Source organism: Symphalangus syndactylus, chromosome 17, assembly GCF_028878055.3.
Source record: "Symphalangus syndactylus isolate Jambi chromosome 17, NHGRI_mSymSyn1-v2.1_pri, whole genome shotgun sequence".
Taxonomy (NCBI): Eukaryota; Metazoa; Chordata; class Mammalia; order Primates; family Hylobatidae; genus Symphalangus; species Symphalangus syndactylus.
The window spans coordinates 98,654,007-98,673,144 of record NC_072439.2 but is presented as its reverse complement, the minus strand read 5'-3'; the positions used below and the strand labels follow the sequence as shown (position 1 = coordinate 98,673,144).

General features: G+C 41.9%; 2 protein-coding genes across 3 annotated transcripts in view; both read right to left on the bottom strand.

Moving 5' to 3' along the window:
• PAK2 (p21 (RAC1) activated kinase 2) overlaps positions 1 to 4,943 on the bottom strand; it is a 99,803-nt gene extending 94,860 nt beyond the window's left edge. Inside the window, exon 1 of one of the 2 annotated variants that reach the window (XM_063622208.1) lies at positions 4,851 to 4,943. The gene's annotated coding sequence lies outside the window, so the exon portion shown is untranslated. The remainder of the gene's footprint in view (positions 1 to 4,850) is intronic. The other variant, XM_063622207.1, reaches the window with a different exon arrangement.
• Positions 26 to 19,138, bottom strand: part of PIGX (phosphatidylinositol glycan anchor biosynthesis class X) — a gene marked incomplete at its 5' end in the record, with an annotated part of 26,559 nt that continues 7,446 nt past the window's right edge. Inside the window, 5 exons of the mRNA XM_063619978.1 lie at positions 26 to 2,247; positions 4,851 to 4,951; positions 7,006 to 7,059; positions 7,982 to 8,195; positions 16,382 to 16,523. Of these exons, the coding sequence (XP_063476048.1) occupies positions 2,104 to 2,247; positions 4,851 to 4,951; positions 7,006 to 7,059; positions 7,982 to 8,195; positions 16,382 to 16,523 (655 nt within the window). The remainder of the gene's footprint in view (positions 2,248 to 4,850; positions 4,952 to 7,005; positions 7,060 to 7,981; positions 8,196 to 16,381; positions 16,524 to 19,138) is intronic.

The following is a 19,138-nucleotide window of genomic DNA, read 5'->3' as shown; positions in this document are numbered from 1 at the left end:
CCAGGCAAGAAGAGTTATATCAAAGTTTTCTTCATTCACATTTTTATTACACTTCTGAATATTTGTATAAGCGAGTAAACGGCTGAACCACATTCCAAGCCACAATCTTAAATATTTTAAATACTGATGAAACCTGGTTGTGATGAGCAAAAACAAAAACATTCTGTATACACATACCCCCACATACTCTTAAGATGTGAAACAGTACCGTGTTCCCTCCCTGTCTAACCATATTCCAAAACGTTGCCTGTCAATGTGACTGAATTGTAGCTGACATATAATTCCATTTCAGTGTCACATTATTAATCCCATAGTGAAAGAAATGTTTCTAAAACATGAAATTCTTTCTTACAAGAAAGCATGAAATAGGTATGAAACTATACTTATAGGGTTGAAATTTTAGTCATTTTAAAGGTCACTGTTTCTGCTTTATGGCACTGGGTTGCCTTTTCCAATATTTAAGTCTCAAATACACATTTAAAAAGAACTGTTATGACTAGTCAAGTCATACATGTCAAATTATACAAGATGCAGTCCCAGGAAAACACCAAAATACTTTAGGAAATGGAGCAGTGATGGCATATACAAAGGTTTATCACATCTCGATACTCTACATAAAATAATGCCAACACACCCTCATTTGATGGCTTCTGTTTTGGAACACGCTTGCCCTAAGGTTTTATTTACTTATTTTTATTTTTTATTTTTTTGAGACAGAGTCTCACTCTGTCGCCCAGGCTGGATTGCAGTGGCGCAATCTCGGCTCACTGCAAGCTCCAGCTTCTGGGTTCACGCCATTCTCCTGCCTCAGCCTCCCAAGTAGCTGGGACTACAGGCGCCCACCACCACGCCCGGCTAATTTTTTTGTATTTTTAGTAGAGATGGGGTTTCACCGTGTTAGCCAGGATGGTCTCAATCTCCTGACCTCGTGATCTGCCCGCCTTGGCCTCCCAAAGTGCTGGGATTACCAGCGTGAGCCACCACGCCCGGCCAAGGTTTTATTTTTTAATTAGCCTATGGCACTTACTTTATTTTCTAATTTTTTTCCAATCATAACAGTGAATGAAGAACCTTTGTTTAAAAAAATTACCTGATGATTCCAATTATTGTTCATGTACAACTTTATTTAAAATGGCAATCTGAGTTGTCTTCCTGACATACTCTGTACCAAATCTTAGTACTCAGTTTCATCAAGTCCTTTGCCAATTCATATATTCAAAAGAAACATGATAAAATGTAAAAGGAGAATGGAGTGCGTTAAGGAATAATCAATAATTTAAGATTATCAATAATTTTGATATTAATATTAATTTCTTAGCTGTCCTACTTTAATGATTTTCATTGAAACTCTGGCACATCTTTAATAGTCTCATGACATTACTATTTAAATAAACATGATTTTCATCCAAATTATTTTATTATTCTTCTTTTTTTTTCCTTTGGAGACAGGGTCTCATTCTGTCACCCAGGCTGGAGTGCAGTGGTGCGATCTTGGCTCTCTGGAACCTCCGCCTCCCAGGTTCAAGCAATCCTCCCGCCTCACCCTTCCAATTAGCTGGGACTACAGATGCCCACCACCACCCCCAGCTAATTTTTGTATTTTTAGTAGAGACAGGGTTTCACCAAGCTGGTCTCAAACTCTTGACCTCTGGTGATCCGCCCACCTCGGCCTCCCAAAGTGCTAGGATTACAGGTGTGAGCCACTGCGCCTGGCCTATTTTATTCTTATTTATAACGGTTTTCTCAATTTGTAGCTTAAATTGAAAGTATTCACAAAAATGAGAATAATTTGACTCTACTACATAAAGAAATAATTTTTCTATCCCAAATGAAGATAAAGTCACTTCTCACAAAATAAACATTAATTTAGCAGAATTAAGTTTCCTCCTATGGCATTTGATGCTTGAGGATTACCAAGGATCCATGCAATAGAGCACTAAATTTTGGAATTAGCTGAGAATGATCCCAAATTTCCTCTAGTAAACATAATTTTGGCCACAAATGAAGACAAAAGATAAAAGTAATTAATTCTAGAAGAACACCTCTCATCAGAAATTAATAGATCTTATTTAGGTTTCTAGGAAGCATTTAACTACATAAAACTTATAGGGAAAAATGGCCATATTTGAAAACTGCTACAAGGATCAATGTAGAGCACAGGATTGTAATGAGCAGAGTCACAGAACATACTAAAGAGGTATGGACAGTCAGTCCCACTGGAACCTGTAGAATCACATTCTTATATACCTATGGAGAGAGAGAGAGAGAAGTCAGACATTGAAAATGCATGTCATGGGCCCGGTGTGGTGGCTCATGCCTGTAATCCCAGCACTTCGGGAGGCCAAGGCGGGCAGATCGCTTGAGGTCAGGAGTTCGAAACCAGCCTGGCCAACATCTCTACTAAACCGTCTCTACTAAAAATACAAAAATTAGCCAGGTGTGGTGGCAGGTGCCTGTAGTCCCAGGCCTGTAGGGAGGCTAAGGCAGAATAATCACTTGAACCCGGGAGGCAGAGGTTTGCAGTGAGCTGAGATCGCGCCACTGTACTCCAGTGTGGGAGACAGAGGAAGACTCCATCTCAAATAAATTAAATAAATAAATAAATAAAAATAGTAAAATAAAATGCATGTCATAAGGTGAGACCACTATTTCTTTGATTTTTAATTGGATATTTTTCTTTCCTTTTTCTTTTAAATATATTTCAGCCAGTGCTACACTACATGTAATATTATTGGTTTGAATGACTTTTGAATCTAACATTTCATTTAATGTTACAGAATCAGACTCAATTCCCACAATAATTTGTTAAATCTCATTAGTTCTGATTTTTCTGCTTTTTACATAAAGTATATTATTTTAAGAAAAGCTATATCCCAGTGTCACCTCTGTAATCAATGTAAACATTTACTTCCTCTTACCATGTTTCAAATTAGAATACAGAATTCTCTCTAAATTGAAGACTTAGAGGAAAAACATTAAAACAACAAAAAACTAAATTATTCTTTCATTCCCATTTGCCCTTCTCTCCCCAGATAGCTTTTAAAGCCTTGTTATTCACATATTGTACAACTGAATGTGACCTTTACTATGACTAGCAATGCAAAAGCTCCTGCATTCAACTCAGTTTCTATTTTCTATTTGGTTTTGAAGATAAAGGAGTTCAATGAAAAACATTGGGAAAGTTTATACTTTAAAAATAAGTTTTAAAAAACTTTAACATGTAGGTAACTTGGGAATACTTTTTGTTTTCTTTTTGTAAATACCTGAATTATGATTTCATACCCCAAAAAATACAAGTAACCAACCCAATCTGCAACAAAGTGCTATCTGAAAACCGTCATTCAAAAAATGACATTTTCAACAATTCTTGGGATGGAATACCACCTTAGTAATGGCCACCTATTTTTCTGGTATATATAAAGATGAAATAGATATAAAGTTGGCCGGGTGTGGTGTCTCATGCCTGTAATCCCAGCACTTTGGGAGGCTGAGGCAGGCAGATCACAAGGTAAGGAGTTTGAGACCAGCCTGGCCAACATAGTGAAACCCTGTCTCTACTAAAAATACAAAAATTAGCCGGGCATGGTAGTGTGTGCCTATAGTCCCAGTTACTCAGGAGGCTGAGGCAGGAGAATGACTTGAACCGGGAGGCGGAGGTTGTGGTGAGCCGAGATCGTGCCACTGCACTCCAGCCTGGGCAACAGATCGAGATTCCGTCTCAAAACAAACAAACAAATATATATATATATAGTTAAAAGCTATATTTAAAGTGTTAAATTATGAGCTCTTATGGCAAGTTACAGAATTTTAAAGACAACTGAGGTCAGGTGTGGTGGCTCACGCCTGTAATCCCAGCACTTTGGGAGGCTGAGGGGGGTGGATCACCTTAGGTCAGGAGTTTGAGACCAGCCTGACCAACAAGGTGAAAACCCGTCTCTACTAAAAATACAAAAATTAGCCAGGCATGGTGGCAGGTGCCTGTAGTCCCAGCTACTCAGGAGGCTGAGACAGGAGAACTGATTGAACCAGGGAGGTGGAGGTTGTAGTGAGCCAAGATTGCACCACTGCACTCCAGCCTGGGCGACAGAGCAAGACTCTGTCTCAAAAATAAATAAATAAAGACAACTGAATTCAAAATGTTTTAAAAGGGTCACTACTTATCTTGTAGCAATGCACACTAATTTGCTAAATCAATAAATCATAAACATAAGCATACTCTTCATTGACATAATCAATCAAATGCAGATCTCCAGATGTATTTTAGAGTTTGAGAAAAATTTTCAGGTACCATATGGCAATGGCAATCTACTCAAAAACAATTCTACACTGCGTAAGATTGCAGAGTCATCCATCTTCCCAACTGTATGTTCAATGAAAGTTCCCCAACAAAAAACAGCAGTGCTTTGTAGTAACCCTTTGCCATAAGAAAAAACAGCTTTCTATATTAGAAAATGCTAATCCCAACTGGGCACGCTGGCTCACACCTGTAATCCCAGCACTCTGGGAGGCCAAGATAGGCGGATCACCTAAAGTCAGGAGTTTGAGACCAGCCTGGCTAACAGGGTGAAACGCTGCCTCTACCAAAAATACAAAAATTAGCTGGGTGTGGAGGCGGGCACCTGGAATCCCAGCTACTTGGGAGGCTGAGGCAGGAGAATCACTTGAACCTGGTAGGCGGAGGTTGCAGTGAGCTGAGATTGTGCCATCGCACTCCAGCCTGGGTGACAGAGCGAGACTCCGCCTAAAAAAAAAAAAAAAAAATGCTAATCTCTTAAATGTGGCAGAAACATTACAGAAAGAGCTTTAAATGAGGCACGTGATCTAAAAAACAACATAAAATATTAGCTTACTGATTTATACTTCATCTTGTTCCACTGGCAGATATCCTCATTCTCCAAAGCACAAGGGGCTACGACTTCTGAGTGAGCCCAGCATTTCAAAATCGGGAACTCTGAGAAAAGTGGTAGAAAATGATGTCAGAAAACCTGTATTTGGACTCAAAGCTAGGCTTGTATTAAACCTCAACAGATAGAAGTTGTCAAACATTTTAATACATTATGTATATGATCTGGACCCATCTATCACATTCTGTTATTTTAGCATATTTTTTATGTGAATGCCTAAGAAATTAGAAAATTACAAAAGTATTGCAAAAGTTGAACATGACTTCTTTTTTTTTTTTTTTTTGAGATGGAGTCTCACTCTGTCACCCAGGCTGGAATGCTGTGGTGCAATCTCGGCTCACTGCAACCTCCACCTCCTGGGTTCAAGCGATTCTCCTGCCTCAGCCTCCAGAGTAGCTGGGATTACAGGTGCCTGCCATTGCGCCCAGCTAAATTTTGTATTTTTAGTAGAGATCGGGTTTCACCATCTTGGCCAGGATGGTCTTGAACTCCTGACCTCGTGATCCACCCGCCTCAGCTTCCCAAAGTGCTGGGATTACAGGCGTGAGCCACTACGCCTGGCCAAACATGACCCTTAATGAATCTCATTGTACTCAAATTTGGGGCTGCTCTTAAAAATTTAATGTAAGAGGTACCTTTAATAGAAACAGAAAACAAGGTTGGATGAACAAAGCTAATATAATTGAACATTTTTAATTTTCTCATCATGAAAGGTATGATGGTAACAAATGTAGTATTGAAAACTTCCCATCTGTCGGTTTTTAGTAACAGCACTGCTAACTTTTTTTTTTTTTTGAGACAGTCTCGCTCTGTCTCCCAGGCTGGACTGTAGTGGTGCGATCTCAGCTCACTGAAACCTCCGCCTCCCAGGTTCACGCGATTCTCGTGCCTCAGCCTCCCGAGTAGCTGGGATTACAGGCACATACCACCACACCTGGCTAATTTTTATATTTTTAGTAGAGACGGGGGTTTCACCATGTTGTCTAGGCTGGTTTCAAACTCCTGACCTCAACTGATCTGCCTGCCTCGGTCTCCCAAAGTGCTGGGATTACAGGTGTGATACACGGCACCTGGCCCCAGTGCTACTAACTTTTATAAACATTCTAAATCAACCCAAATTTGAAGACACAAAGAACCAAAAACTGAAAGGGGCTTCGTAAACTAAAGAAAATGTCTTGGCCAGGTGCTGTGCTCATGCCTGTAATCCCAGCACTTTGGGAGGCTAAGGCGGGCGGATCACGAGGTCAGGAGTTCGAGACTAGCCTGGCCAACATAGTGAAACTCTGTCTGTACTAAAAATACAAAAATTAGCCAGGCATGGTGGCGCATGCCTGTAGTCCCAGCTACTCAGGAGGCTGAGGCAGGAGAGGCGGAGATTGTGGTGAGCCGAGATCGCACCACTGCACTCCAGCCTGGGCAACAGAGCGAGACTCTGCCTCAAAAAAAAAAAAAAAAGAAGAAAGAAAGAAAACATCTTGAGAAGACTGCAAACTGCAAAAGGTTTTTATTTTATTTTATTTTTGAGATGCAGTCTCGCTCTGTCACCCAGGATAAAGTGCAGTGGTGCGATCTCGGCTCACTGCAACCTCCGCCACCTGGGTTCAAGTGATTCTCCTGCCTCCGCCTCCCCAGTAGCTGGGATTACAGACGCCCGCCACCTCGCCCAGCTAATTTTTTGTATTTTTAGTAGAGACAGGGTTTCACCATGTTGGTCAGGCTGGTCTTGAACTCCTGACCTCATGATCCACCCACCTCAGCCTCCCAAAGTGCTGGGATTACAGGCGTGAGCCACCATGCCCGGCAGCAAAAGCTAATTTTTCAGTTTACCCAAATTCCCACATAAAAACAGAAACGACAATTACGCAGCAAAATAAAAAACTCACAGACAAAATTTACAACAAAACTAGGTGATAAAATATCTTCCCAAACATCAAAATACATGCAAGTGGAAACAAAACATCAAAAGCCACAGAGTCCTGCAATACTGATAAGAAGAAACAAAAAGCAACAGAGGGCAATGTGGACCAATGGCTGCAAAAAGAAACACATAGTACATGCCTACTAATATTAAATGGCTACTGAGAAGAGAACACAGCACTACCTATAGTTCTGTCAAAGGAATCAAACCTGAATCTGATCATACTTCTGGAGGCAGCTGCCAATTTCCAGTAAATAAAGAAGTATGAGGAACATGAGTCCAATTAGCAAAACCCCAGCGATGACCAACTCTACAGGTCAAATGGCCCAGGTTCTTTCAACAGATCGGTGTGGAAGAAAGGAAAGGGATAGCGAGAAACCTGTACACTAAGAGACTTAATGGAAATAATAGATTTTTATAAATGGACAAGACCTTAGTCTTGGTATAGTGTCTTGGAATGCCCATCTGGATGATAAACATATAAAGAACCATAAGGAAGTATTTAAAAGTCAGGATGGTGGGTTAGTCTTAGAGGGAAGGAGATGACAGTTGGGGCAGCGGAGTAAAGGACAGGGATGGCAAATGCATGTTTCTTTTTCTTTTAACTTTTTGATTGTAAATTAAAGCACACACATAAAAATCTACTCAAATACTCATGTCCTTTGTAGGGACATGGATGAAACTGGAAAACATCATTCTCAGTAAACTATCGCAAGGACAAAAAAACCAAACACCGCATGTTCTCACTCATAGGTGGGAATTGAACAATGAGAACTCATGGACACAGGAAGGGGAACATCACACTCCGGGGACTGTTGTGGGGTTGGGGGAGGGGGGAGGGACAGCATTAGGAGATATACCTAATGCTAAATGACAAGTTAATGGGTGCAGGAAATCAACATGGCACATGGATACATATGTAACAAACCTGCACATTGTGCACATGTACCCTAAAACCTAAAGTATAATAATAAAAATAAAAATTAAAAAAAAATCTACTCAAATACATAGTTTAGTAAATTATTATAAGGCAAATACCCTTGTAACTACCACCTAGGTCAAGAAATAGAGCTCTGCCAGCCACCCTAGCAGAAGGAGAACTTGCCACCATACCTTTATTCTGATGTTTCAACCCTTAGAAAACACTTGGAGCCCTCACCTTGGTCACAAAACATCAACAAATCTGGTTGATTGACCACAATCGAGGCTTCTCCATCTTGACTGTGCGGCCGATGATAACGGTAGTGCACAGGCAAAAAGGCTTGAAAGCAGTCAATGCACTGTGAATCTCGTCTGGCATAAACGAGAACTTCAGACTCCTTGGACAAATAGTTAGGGGCCTCTATATCAACATTTTCTGAAACCATCACTGCCTGTTCAAAAAGAAAATAAATATTAATCAGAAGAAATGAATGAGGAAGATTTTTAAAAAGTTAAAACCAGAAGACTATATACAGATACACAGCAGTGTCAAATTTGCCCCCTTTATAAACAATCTCCATTCCCCTTCCATCCTCAATTTTAAGGAGAAAAACGCAAGACCAATTTATGCTTAATAAAAGTCTGCTTACTAAAAATAAACTGGGGAAATTATATTCTAGGGTACCAAATTTCCCCATAATAAAAATCATTCCTGTAATACTTTCTTATTAGTCTTTGTTTAGGTGACAAAACAGGTACCTAGGAACGGAGAAATTTCGTGAATATAGCATTATTCAATAAGTACAAAAACTATGACAAAAGGTTAAACCTGTATTGAGTTAAAATGATTGGTATCATTCTGACAATTTCCTGTTCTTCAGAGAAGCAAGTGAGACGGCAGTGAGTAAGAGCACTGCGGTCAGGAAGTCAAAGCAAAGGTTGGCACTCTTTCTAGAGAGGGTATAAAAAGTTAATGGAAAAAATAGTAACTGATTTCTTAAAATAATATGGTAAAAGCTATTTTATAGAAAAGTATAGTATTCTACACCAAAAGTGAAAATGTACATGTGGCAGCAATTAGACCTAAGTTATAACATGTATGTTTATTTATTACATATATATCCACATATACATACATATTTATGTACACACACTCACATATATCCACATACATAGGCATTATATACGTGACCTATGTATATATGTATGGATGTACACACACACATACACACAACTTCTCTTTAGATTGTCCATGCAAAACCCTGCTATAACTCAGAGAAACAAACAGCATTAACTCCTTCCCATCACATCAAGCATCCTAACTCTCCTCTGACAGTGACACCAAGTGCTATGTTTTCTTTATATGTTGTTCCTTTTCAGTTAGTCATAGCAGGAACAGAACTCATTGGCAAAAGTCAAGGAATTATATCATCTCATGAGTCATAAGGGACTTTGGAAGTAATAAAATTAAACCACTGTCCCAGCAAAGGTATTTTTCAGGTATACAGCGACTGCTTGAATACTTTCCGTGACTGGAAGGAAGCTCATTACTATGAGTCATTTCGATCTATCTACTGTTATAAGGTTATTTCTTTTTCATGAGTAGAAACTTTATGTACTAGCCTATAACATTTACCAGTTGTTCTTGCTTACAATGTCTGCAATAAATTCGTTCCTTATTCCACTAGGGATCCTTCAATTATCAGAAGGCAACCATAGCCGCCGCCACGAAGTCTTCTCCTGACAAGGGAAACGTTCACAGTTCTCCTGGGTTCTCATGACACGGTTTCCAAATCATTCATCACATTAGCTGCCTTTGAAATACTCACAGAGTATAGTAGCAATATTATCTTCTGTAGGCAAAACTTGCATTAGCTTTTTGGCAGCCTTATCTCACTATGCTTTATATGTACCACTATTTTATTTTATTTTTTGAGACAGAGTCTCACTCTGTCACCCAGGCTGGAGTGCAGTGGCACAATCATGGTGCACTGCAGCCTTGACCTCCTGGGCTCAAGCGATTCTCCTGCCTTATCCTCCCAAAGAGCTGGGATAATAGGCATGAGCTGCCTATTCTTTTTTTTTACCTAGCCTCTTCTTTTTTCTTTTTAAGACAAGGTCTCACTCTGTCACCCTGGCTGGAGTGCAGTGGCGTGATCACGGCTCACTGAAGTCTCAACCATCCAGGCTCAAGCAATCCTTCCACCTCAGCCTCCCAAGTAGCTGAGACTATAGACACACGCCACCACGCCCGGCTAAGTTTTTGTATTTTTAGTAGAGATTAGGTTTCACCATGTTGGCCAGGCTGGTCTCGAACTCCTGACCTCATGATCCTCCCGCCTCGGCCTCCCAAAGTGGGATTACAGGCGTGAGCCACCACGCCCAGCAGTTAATTAATTTTTAAACTTTTTGGTAGAGATGGGGTCTCACTGTGTTGCCTGGGCTAGTTCAAACTCCTGGCCTCAAGCAGTCTTCCCACCTCCGCCTCCCAAAGTGCTTGGATTACAGGTATGAGTCACTGAGCCCAGCTGTTTGTGATATTTCTGTCACACATCTTACTTGTACACATGGTATCAATGCTATGCTACATTGTTATTATTTTTGTCAATTATCTTGTAAAGAGATTGAAATAGTAAAAAAAAAAAAAAGGAAGGAAGTCTTACATATTTACCCATGTAGTTACCACCTGTCATCATTAACTTTGCTCCTCTGGATGTAACATCTTTTTTCCTCTTACTACTTTAAACATTTTCTTTATCATTGTTTTAAGCTGTTTGATTATCATGTGCCTTGATATAGTTTTCTTCATGTTCCTTGTACTTTAGCATCTTACATATTTGAGTTTACAGTTTTCATTAAATTCAGAAAGTTTTCAGCCAATTTTTCTTCAAATATTTTTTCCATCCCTGCCTCTCACTCTACTCTTTGGGGACTCCAGTTACATGTAGCGCAAGCCACTCAGTTGTTACACAGTTCATTAATGCTCTGTTCACCTTGTAAATCTGTTTCTTATCTGTTTCACATTTTTGGTAGTTTCTATTGCAGTATCTTCAAGTTCATTCATCTTTTCTTCGCAATATTTGATCTGCCACTAACTCATCCAGTGTATTTTTCATTTCACACACTGTAGTCTTAATCTTTAGAAGTTCAATGCTGGTCAGGCACGGTGGCTCACGCCTGTAATCCCAGCACTTTGGGAGGCCGAGGCGGGCGGATCACAAGGTCAGGGGATCGAGACCATCCTGGCTAACACGGTGAAACCCCGTCTCTACTAAAAATACAAAAAATTAGCTGGGCACGGTGGCAGGCGCCTGTAGTCCCAGCTACTAGTGGGGCTGAGGCAGGAGAATGGCGTGAACCCGGAAGGCGGAGCTTGCAGTGAGCCGAAATCACGCCACTGCACTCCAGCCTGGGCGACAGAGCGAGACTCTGTCTCAAAAAAAAAAAAAAAAAAAACTACATACTTTGAGTAAAACTTACAGTTTCAAAAAGTGTTTCCATTTTGACCCACAAAACAGCAATTTTATATGTTTCAATCTAATATTATACTGCTTTCAAAGAATCTAAGAGACTTTTTTTTTCTTTTTTTTTTATTAATTTTTTTTTGCACACAAAAACAATAAACATTTTCTAAAAAATACATACAAACAAAAAGATGCGTATCAAACATATTAGGAAGGTTGCACATGGGAAGTCGGGGAATAGAAATGGGGGGTGGGAGTTAAAATAAATGAGAGAGGGACTTTATATGGATCAGTGATAATAACTCAATCCTCTATTTGACAAAGAAGAGGGAGAAGGAAGAGGAAGAAAAAGAAAGTGGGATAAAGGATCAGAAAGGGAGGAAAATAGAAAAAATTAGAGTATGACTCCAGGGTAGACCTGTTTTGTTGTCACTGAGTTGGTTGGTTGGTTTGTCTGTTGTATTTTTCATGTTTCGCCAAGTTGGCCAGACTGGTCTCGAACTCCTAGCCTGAAGTGATCAACCCGCCTCGCCCCCCAGAGTGCCGGGACCACAGGCGTGAGCCACCACGTCCAGCCCCCACATTGCTTCTGGCCTCCGTGGTAGACCTCCCAGACGGAGCGGCCGGGCAGAGGCGCTCCTCACTTCTTCCCAGACACGGGGCGGCCGGGCAGAGGCGCTCCTCACTTCCCAGACGGGGCGGCCAGGCAGAGACGCTCCTCACTTCTTCCCAGACGATAGGTGGCCGGGCAGAGGCGCTCCTCACTTCCCAGACGAGGCGGCCGGGCAGAGGCGCTCCTCACTTCTTCCCAGACGGGGCGGCCGGGCAGAGGCGCTCCTCACTTCTTCCCAGGCGAGGCGGCCGGGCAGAGGCGCTCCTCACTTCCTCCCAGATGGGGCGGCCGGGCAGAGGTGCTCCTCACCTCCCAGACGATAGGTGGCCGGGCAGAGGCGCTCCTCACTTCTTCCCGGACGGGGCGGCCGGGCAGAGGCGCTCCTCACTTCTTCCCGGACGGGGCGGCCGGGCAGAGGCGCTCCTCACTTCTTCCCGGACGGGGCGGCCGGGCAGAGGCGCTCCTCACTTCTTCCCGGACGGGGCGGCCGGGCAGAGGCGCTCCTCACTTCTTCCCGGATGGGGTGGCTGGGCAGAGGCGCTCCTCACCTCCCAGACGATAGGTGGCCGGGCAGAGGCGCTCCTCACTTCCCAGACGATGGGTGGCCGGGCAGAGGCACTCCTCACCTCCCAGACGATAGGTGGCCGGGCAGAGGCGCTCCTCACTTCCCAGACGATAGGTGGCCGGGCAGAGGCGCTCCTCACTTCCCAGACGATGGGTGGCTGGGCAGAGGCGCTCCTCACTTCCCAGACAGGGCGGCCGGGCAGAGGCGCTCCTCACTTCCCAGACGATGGGTGGTCGGGCAGAGGCGCTCCTCACTTCTTCCCGGACGGGGCGGCCGGGAAGAGGCGCTGCTCACTTCCCAGACGATGGGTGGTCGGGCAGAGGCGCTCCTCACTTCCCAGACGATAGGTGGCCGGGCAGAGGCGCTCCTCACTTCCCAGACGATAGGTGGCCGGGCAGAGGCGCTCCTCACTTCCCAGACGATGGGTGGCTGGGCAGAGACGCTCCTCACTTCGCAGACAATGGGTGGCCGGGCAGAGGCGCTCCCCACTTCCCAGACCGGGCGGCGGCCGGGCAGGGGCTGCAATCCCAGCACCCTGGTAGGCCAAGGCAGGCGGCTGGGAGGCGGAGGCTGCCGCGAGGCCAGACCACGCCACCGCACTCCAGCCCGGGCAACACCGAGCACCGGGTGAGCGAGACTCCGTCTGCAGTCCCAGCACCTCGGGAGGCGGAGGCGGGCAGAGTACTCGGCGTTAGGAGCTGGCGAGGAGGGTGGCCAACATGGCGAATGCGTGCCTGCAGCGAAAGGAGCGCGCCGGCAGTCGCAGGCAGTCCGCGGCGCGGGCAGCAGCGAGCCGAGTAGATTGCAGCGTGGGCCCGAGAGGGAGGGAAAGAAAAGAAAAGAAAAGAAAGAAGAAAGGAAAAGAAAAGAAAAGAAAAGAAAAGAAAAGAAAAGAAAAGAAAAGAAAAGAAAAGAAAAGAAAAGAAAAGAAAAGAAAAGAAAAGAAAAGAAGAAAAGAAAAGAAAGGAGGAAAGGAGGAAAGGAAGGAAGGAAGGAAGGAAGGGAAGGAAGGAAGGAAGGAAGGAAGGGGTAAGAGACTTTTGATGAAAAAATATGTTTAATAATCCTACCTAAAAAAGTGAAATGAGGTTTATTTGATCTGCCTTATCCTTGGTGAACCTACTTAAGGCTTGCATTTATTTTCAAATTATTCACAAACCATCACAAACTCCTTACGAAGCATTTTGCTGGCACATCACTCATTTAATTTGGGCCCACAGTTCCATTTGCTGCAGTCAAAAATTTTATTTCCTGGAGCAGAGTCAAATCATTAATCCAGGTATACAAGCATCAATCAGTCCCTACATATAAATTCCTTCTACCCAGTCACACTTATTATATAACACTTAGCATAACAAAGTTTCTCTGTACAAGGAATTGGGCCACAATCTCAACTAGGCAGAAGGAAACAGCATCTAATATGTCAGGCATCAAATTCCATATATTTATTTTTTTTTTTTTTTTTTTTTTTTTTTTTTTTTTTTTGAGACGGAGTCTCGCTCTTTCACCCAGGCTGGAGTGCAGTGACGCGATCTCGGCTCACTGCAGGCTCCGCCCCCCGGGGTTCACGCCATTCTCCTGCCTCAGCCTCCCGCGTAGCTGGGACTACAGGCGCCTGCCACCTCGCCCGGCTAATTTTTTGTATTTTTAGTAGAGACGGGGTTTCACCGTGTTAGCCAGCATGGTCTCGAACTCCTGACCTTGTGATCCGCCCGCCTCGGCCTCCCAAAGTGCTGGGATTACAGGCGTGAGCCACCGCACCCGGCAAATTCCATATATTTAAATGTCACAAATGTAACATCTATTTTTCTAGAAGTTTCCAAAATAAAGAAGTAAATACAAGGCTTATAATTAGGGATTAGAAGATTAGAAAGCAGAAAATCGAGATCAAAATAAACTCATTAATCAATCTATAATGGCACTCTCTACCTGTACCCTTTTATTCTAACAGTCAACCTTCAAACATCCAAATCTCATCCCCATCCAAAGGTATGAATTTTTGGGTAACCCCCATCCAAAAACCTTCCATTTTCTTAGAACATGGTAAGTGATTTTATTAAGTAGATTTAAATATGATTCCAACCCATATCCTTACAAGCCAAAAACTGTGTTGAAATTTGAAATCTATTATTTTAAATTTGAAAAGCCTCAGTTAGAATTCATAATTCATTGAAGAAAAGAAATAAATGAGATCCTTCTAGCCGGTGGCTCACGCCTATAATCCCAGCACTTTGGGAGGCCAAGGTGGGCAGATAACCTGAGGTCGGGAGTTCGAGATCAGCCAGGCCAACATCGTGAAACCCCACCTCTACTAAAAATACAAAAATTAGCCGGGCATGGTGGCATGCACCTGTAATCCTAGCTACTCGGGAGGCTGAGGCAGGAGCACTTGAACCTGGGAGGCAGAGGTTGCAGTGAGCTGAGATCATGCCACCGCACTCCAGCCTAGGCAACAGAGACTCTGTCTCAAAAAAAAAAAAAAAAAAAAAAAAAATGAAAAAAAAATTAAATGAAAAAAAAAAATGAAAAAAAAATTAAATGAAAAAAAAAAAAAATGAGGTCCTTCCATAATTGTATGTGTATGTAAACTGTCATACATACACAAATAACTGAGAACACACTTGCTGATTGGTGGTTGACATAGGCAGAATGTTATCACTGCATACCTTTTTATATCTAGTCAATGAATCCATGAGAATGTAATTACTTATTCAAAAAAATTAATAAAATAAATGGGTAAAGAAACTGGCCTAAACCATGATTAGAAATAAACTGCCATCATGAATAACTATAGATGCATCTATTTTACAGTTTTAAAAATTTGTAAGTAAATTACAATCTTATCAACTAAGACAGTCTCTCCCAAAATTTCTTAACAGAAATCAGCTGGGTTACATATACCTACTGCGTACCCACAATAATACAAAAAAAAAAAAAAGAAATAATTTGGGTTCTTCAAACCAGATTTTGGGGCCCAATCTAGACCTACTGAATCAGGATTTCCCGGGAAGGCAATAATCTGTACAAAAGTGCCCCCAAGGAATTCTTATCAAAGTTGGGGAAACTTTTCTAACTACGGGGTAAGATTCAGGTCCAGCAAGGGCAACAACATTGCAACTAGACAATCTTGGATCCATTTATTGGCTCTTCCATTTACCTCTATGATTTTGGATAAGTTACTTGGCCTCTTTGTGCCTCAGTTTTTTTTTTTTTTTTTTTGAGACAAAGTCTCATTCTGTCACCCAGGCTGGAGTGCAATGATGTGATCTCGGCTCACTGCAACCTCCACCTCCCAGGTTCAAGTGATTCTCCTGCCTCAGCCTCCCAAGTAGCTGGGATTACAGGTGCCCACTACGACACCTGGCTAATTTTTTGTATTTTTGTAGAAATGGGGTTTCACCATGTTGCCCAGGCTGGTTTCGAATTCCCAAGCTCAGGCAATCTGCCTGCCTTGGCCTCTCAAAGTGCTGGGATTACAGGCGTGAGCCACTGCGCCCAGCCCTCAGTTTCCCTATATATAAAATGGAGATTCCACCTCCAGGGTGGCTATAAAGATTAATTTATGTAAAGGGTGTGGGACACGATCTTTCTTTTTAAAAGAAAATGAAGACATCTGGCATATAGACATCTATTAAATATTAGTTTCTTCTCCTCACATATCAAACTTACCCAGATGTTGGGGAATATGTCATTCTCATTGACAAAGTTACTGTTGAGGCACTATTTATTAATCATTAATTTTCTCAAGACATACACATACACACAGATAATTTTCTTAGTCACTGAACTATGAACCACCTTAAAAAGTATTTAACTAGCTCAGTTTAGTTGGCTTATTCCTGACAAGAGTCACTCACTTGTCAAAGACTATGCCCATTCTATCTCTAAAAATGTCACTTTATACACTTTAACAAAATGAAAAGAAAACCTATTTTTCCTTAATCCAAACTATAGCACCGCTAAATTCTCTCCCAAAAAATCCCCTAATAACTGTACCTCTGTTATGTTTCTCTCTCGTAATGAGGCCAACTCATATGGATCCACATAAAGTCCTGCAGGAATGTCCTGTTTAATTAAGAGTCGGCATGTCTGTAAGTCCTCAATGCTTTCTCCAAACTTCACTTTGATTAAAAGGTCTCTGTAAGACAAGTACATTTAAAGTAAATCTCTTCATTCAGCTGTTAAATGAGATAACATAACACTGTATTCCTATTAGTGAAAACACTATATTTCAAAATTCATTTTCCAAAAGTAGATTATAAGGTCAAATGAAATATTTATAACATGTCAGAATCATCCATTAGATCTTTCATAATTCATGTCCTAAGCCACTATAGCATTATTGTAAACATAGACAAAGCTCAATGAAAAGGAATGGAATCCAATAACATTCACACAATTTTCAATAAAGGTACCAACGTAATTTAACGGGGAAAGGATAGTCTTTTCAACAAATGGCACTGAAACAACTGGATATTTACACAGAAAAAAATAGGCCAGAGGGCAGGCATGGTGGCTCGTGCCTATAATCCTAGCACTTTGGAAGGCTGAGGCAGGTAGATTACCTGAGCTCAGGAGTTTGAGACCAGCCTGGGTGACATGGCAAGACCCAGTTTCTACCAAAAATACAAAATTTAGCTGGGCATGGTTGCACATGCCTGTGCTCTAGCTACTCAGGAGGCTGAGGCAGGAGAATCTTTTGAGCCTGGGAGGTGGAGGGTGCAGTGAACCAAGACCATGCCCCTGTACTCCAGCCTGGGTGACAGAGCAAATCTCCATCTAAAAAAAAGAGAAAAGAAAAAATAGGCCGGGGATGGTGGCTCATGCTTGTAATCCTGGCACTTTGGGAGGCTGATGCAGGAGGATCGTTTGAAGCCAGGAGTTTGAGACCAGCCTAAGCAATATGGAGAGACCCCGGTCTCTAAAGAAAGTAAAAAAATTAGCCAGGCATGGTGATGTGTGCCTATAGTCCCAACTACAAGGGAGGGTGTGGTAGGAGAATCTTTCGAGCCCAGGAGGTCGAGGCTGCAGTGAGCTCTGAGAGCACCACTATATTCCAGCTTGGGGGACAGAGACAAGACCCTGTCTCAAGAAAAAAAAAAAGAGACAGAGAGAGAGAAGATATTTTTTAAAAAACTAAATGTAACTTTAAGAGATGAAGAATATAATTTCTGAAATAAAAACTTACCCAGATGTAATTAAAAGCCATTAGATGCTGAAGAAGAAAAGATCAGTGCCTTGGAGACAGAGCAACAGAAACCATCCACACTGAAGCACAGAGAGGAAAAAAGACCAGGGAGAAGAAAGGAACAGCCTCCATGGCCTTTAAGCAATATCAAGCAGTCTAGTATACATATACCTGGAGTTCCTAAAAGAGAAGAGAATGTAACAGAAAAAAAATGAAGACATAATGGCTGAACACGTTCTGAATTTCATAAAAATTATAAGTATACAAATCCAAGAAGCCAAGCAACCCTCAGCAGGATAAATACAAAGAAAATCACATCAGGGCACATTATTATCCAGTCAATGGAAAACAATCTTAAAAGCTATCAATAATTATGGAGAGATTAACAAAGATAAGAATAAGCTAGAAGATAATGGAGCAACTTATTTAAAGTACTAAAAGAAAAGAGGCTTTCAATCTAGAATTTTATATCCAGGAGGAAAATCCTTCAAAAATAAAGGCAAAATAAAGATTCAGACAAACACAAACTAAGAATTTGTCACTGCAAGAAATGACAGAAAGTAAATGATACTAGATAGAAACATAAATCTGTAAGAAAGATCAGAAATGATAAGTATGTGGGGGAATATAAAACACTTTTTTCTCATGTATTAATTGCTTTCAAATATGATTGCTAGACAAATTGGAGCCCTTGAGCATTGTTGGTGGGAATGTAAAATGATGTGGCCACTATGGAAAACTCTGACATTTTTCGAAAAATTACAATGGAATTATCATATGATCCAGCAATTCCACTTCTGGAATTAAAAGCAGGCATTTAAGAGACAACCGTAAATCCTGTTCACAACAGCATTATTTGCAACAGCCAAAAGGGAGCAACCAAAGTGCCCATCAACAATGAACAAATAAACAAAATGTGGTATAAACATACAATGGAATATTACTCAGCTTTAAAAAGAAGGGAAATTCTGACATACCCTAAAACATGAAGGAACTGTGGGAGCATCATGCTACGTGAAATAAGCTTCACAAACATTACATGATTCCACTTATATGAGGTACCCAGAGGAGTCAAATTCACAGAGACAAGAATGCTGGTTGCCAGGAGCAGAGAGAAGGAGGAATGGGTAGTTATTGCTCAGTAGGCAAGGAGTTTCAGTTGTACAAAATGAAGAGTTCTGTAAATGAATGGTGGTGATGGTAGCACAGTAATGTGCATGTACTTGATGCCACTGAATTGTATGCTTAAAAATAGTTAAAATTAGGCTGGGCGTGGTGGCTCACACCTGTAATCCCAACACTTTGGGAGGCCGAGGCAGGTGGATCATGAGGTCAGGAGATAGAGACCAGCCTGGCCAACATGGTGAAATCCCGTCTCTATTAAAAATACAAAAATTAGCTGGGTGTGGTGGCGGGCACCTGTGATCGGGAGGCTGAGGCAGGAGAATCACTTGAACCAGGGAGTCAGAAGTTGCAGTGAGCCAAGATCGTACCACTGCACTCCAGCCTGGCAACAGAGCGAGACTCCATATCAAAAAAAAAAAAAAAGTTAAAATTGTAAATTT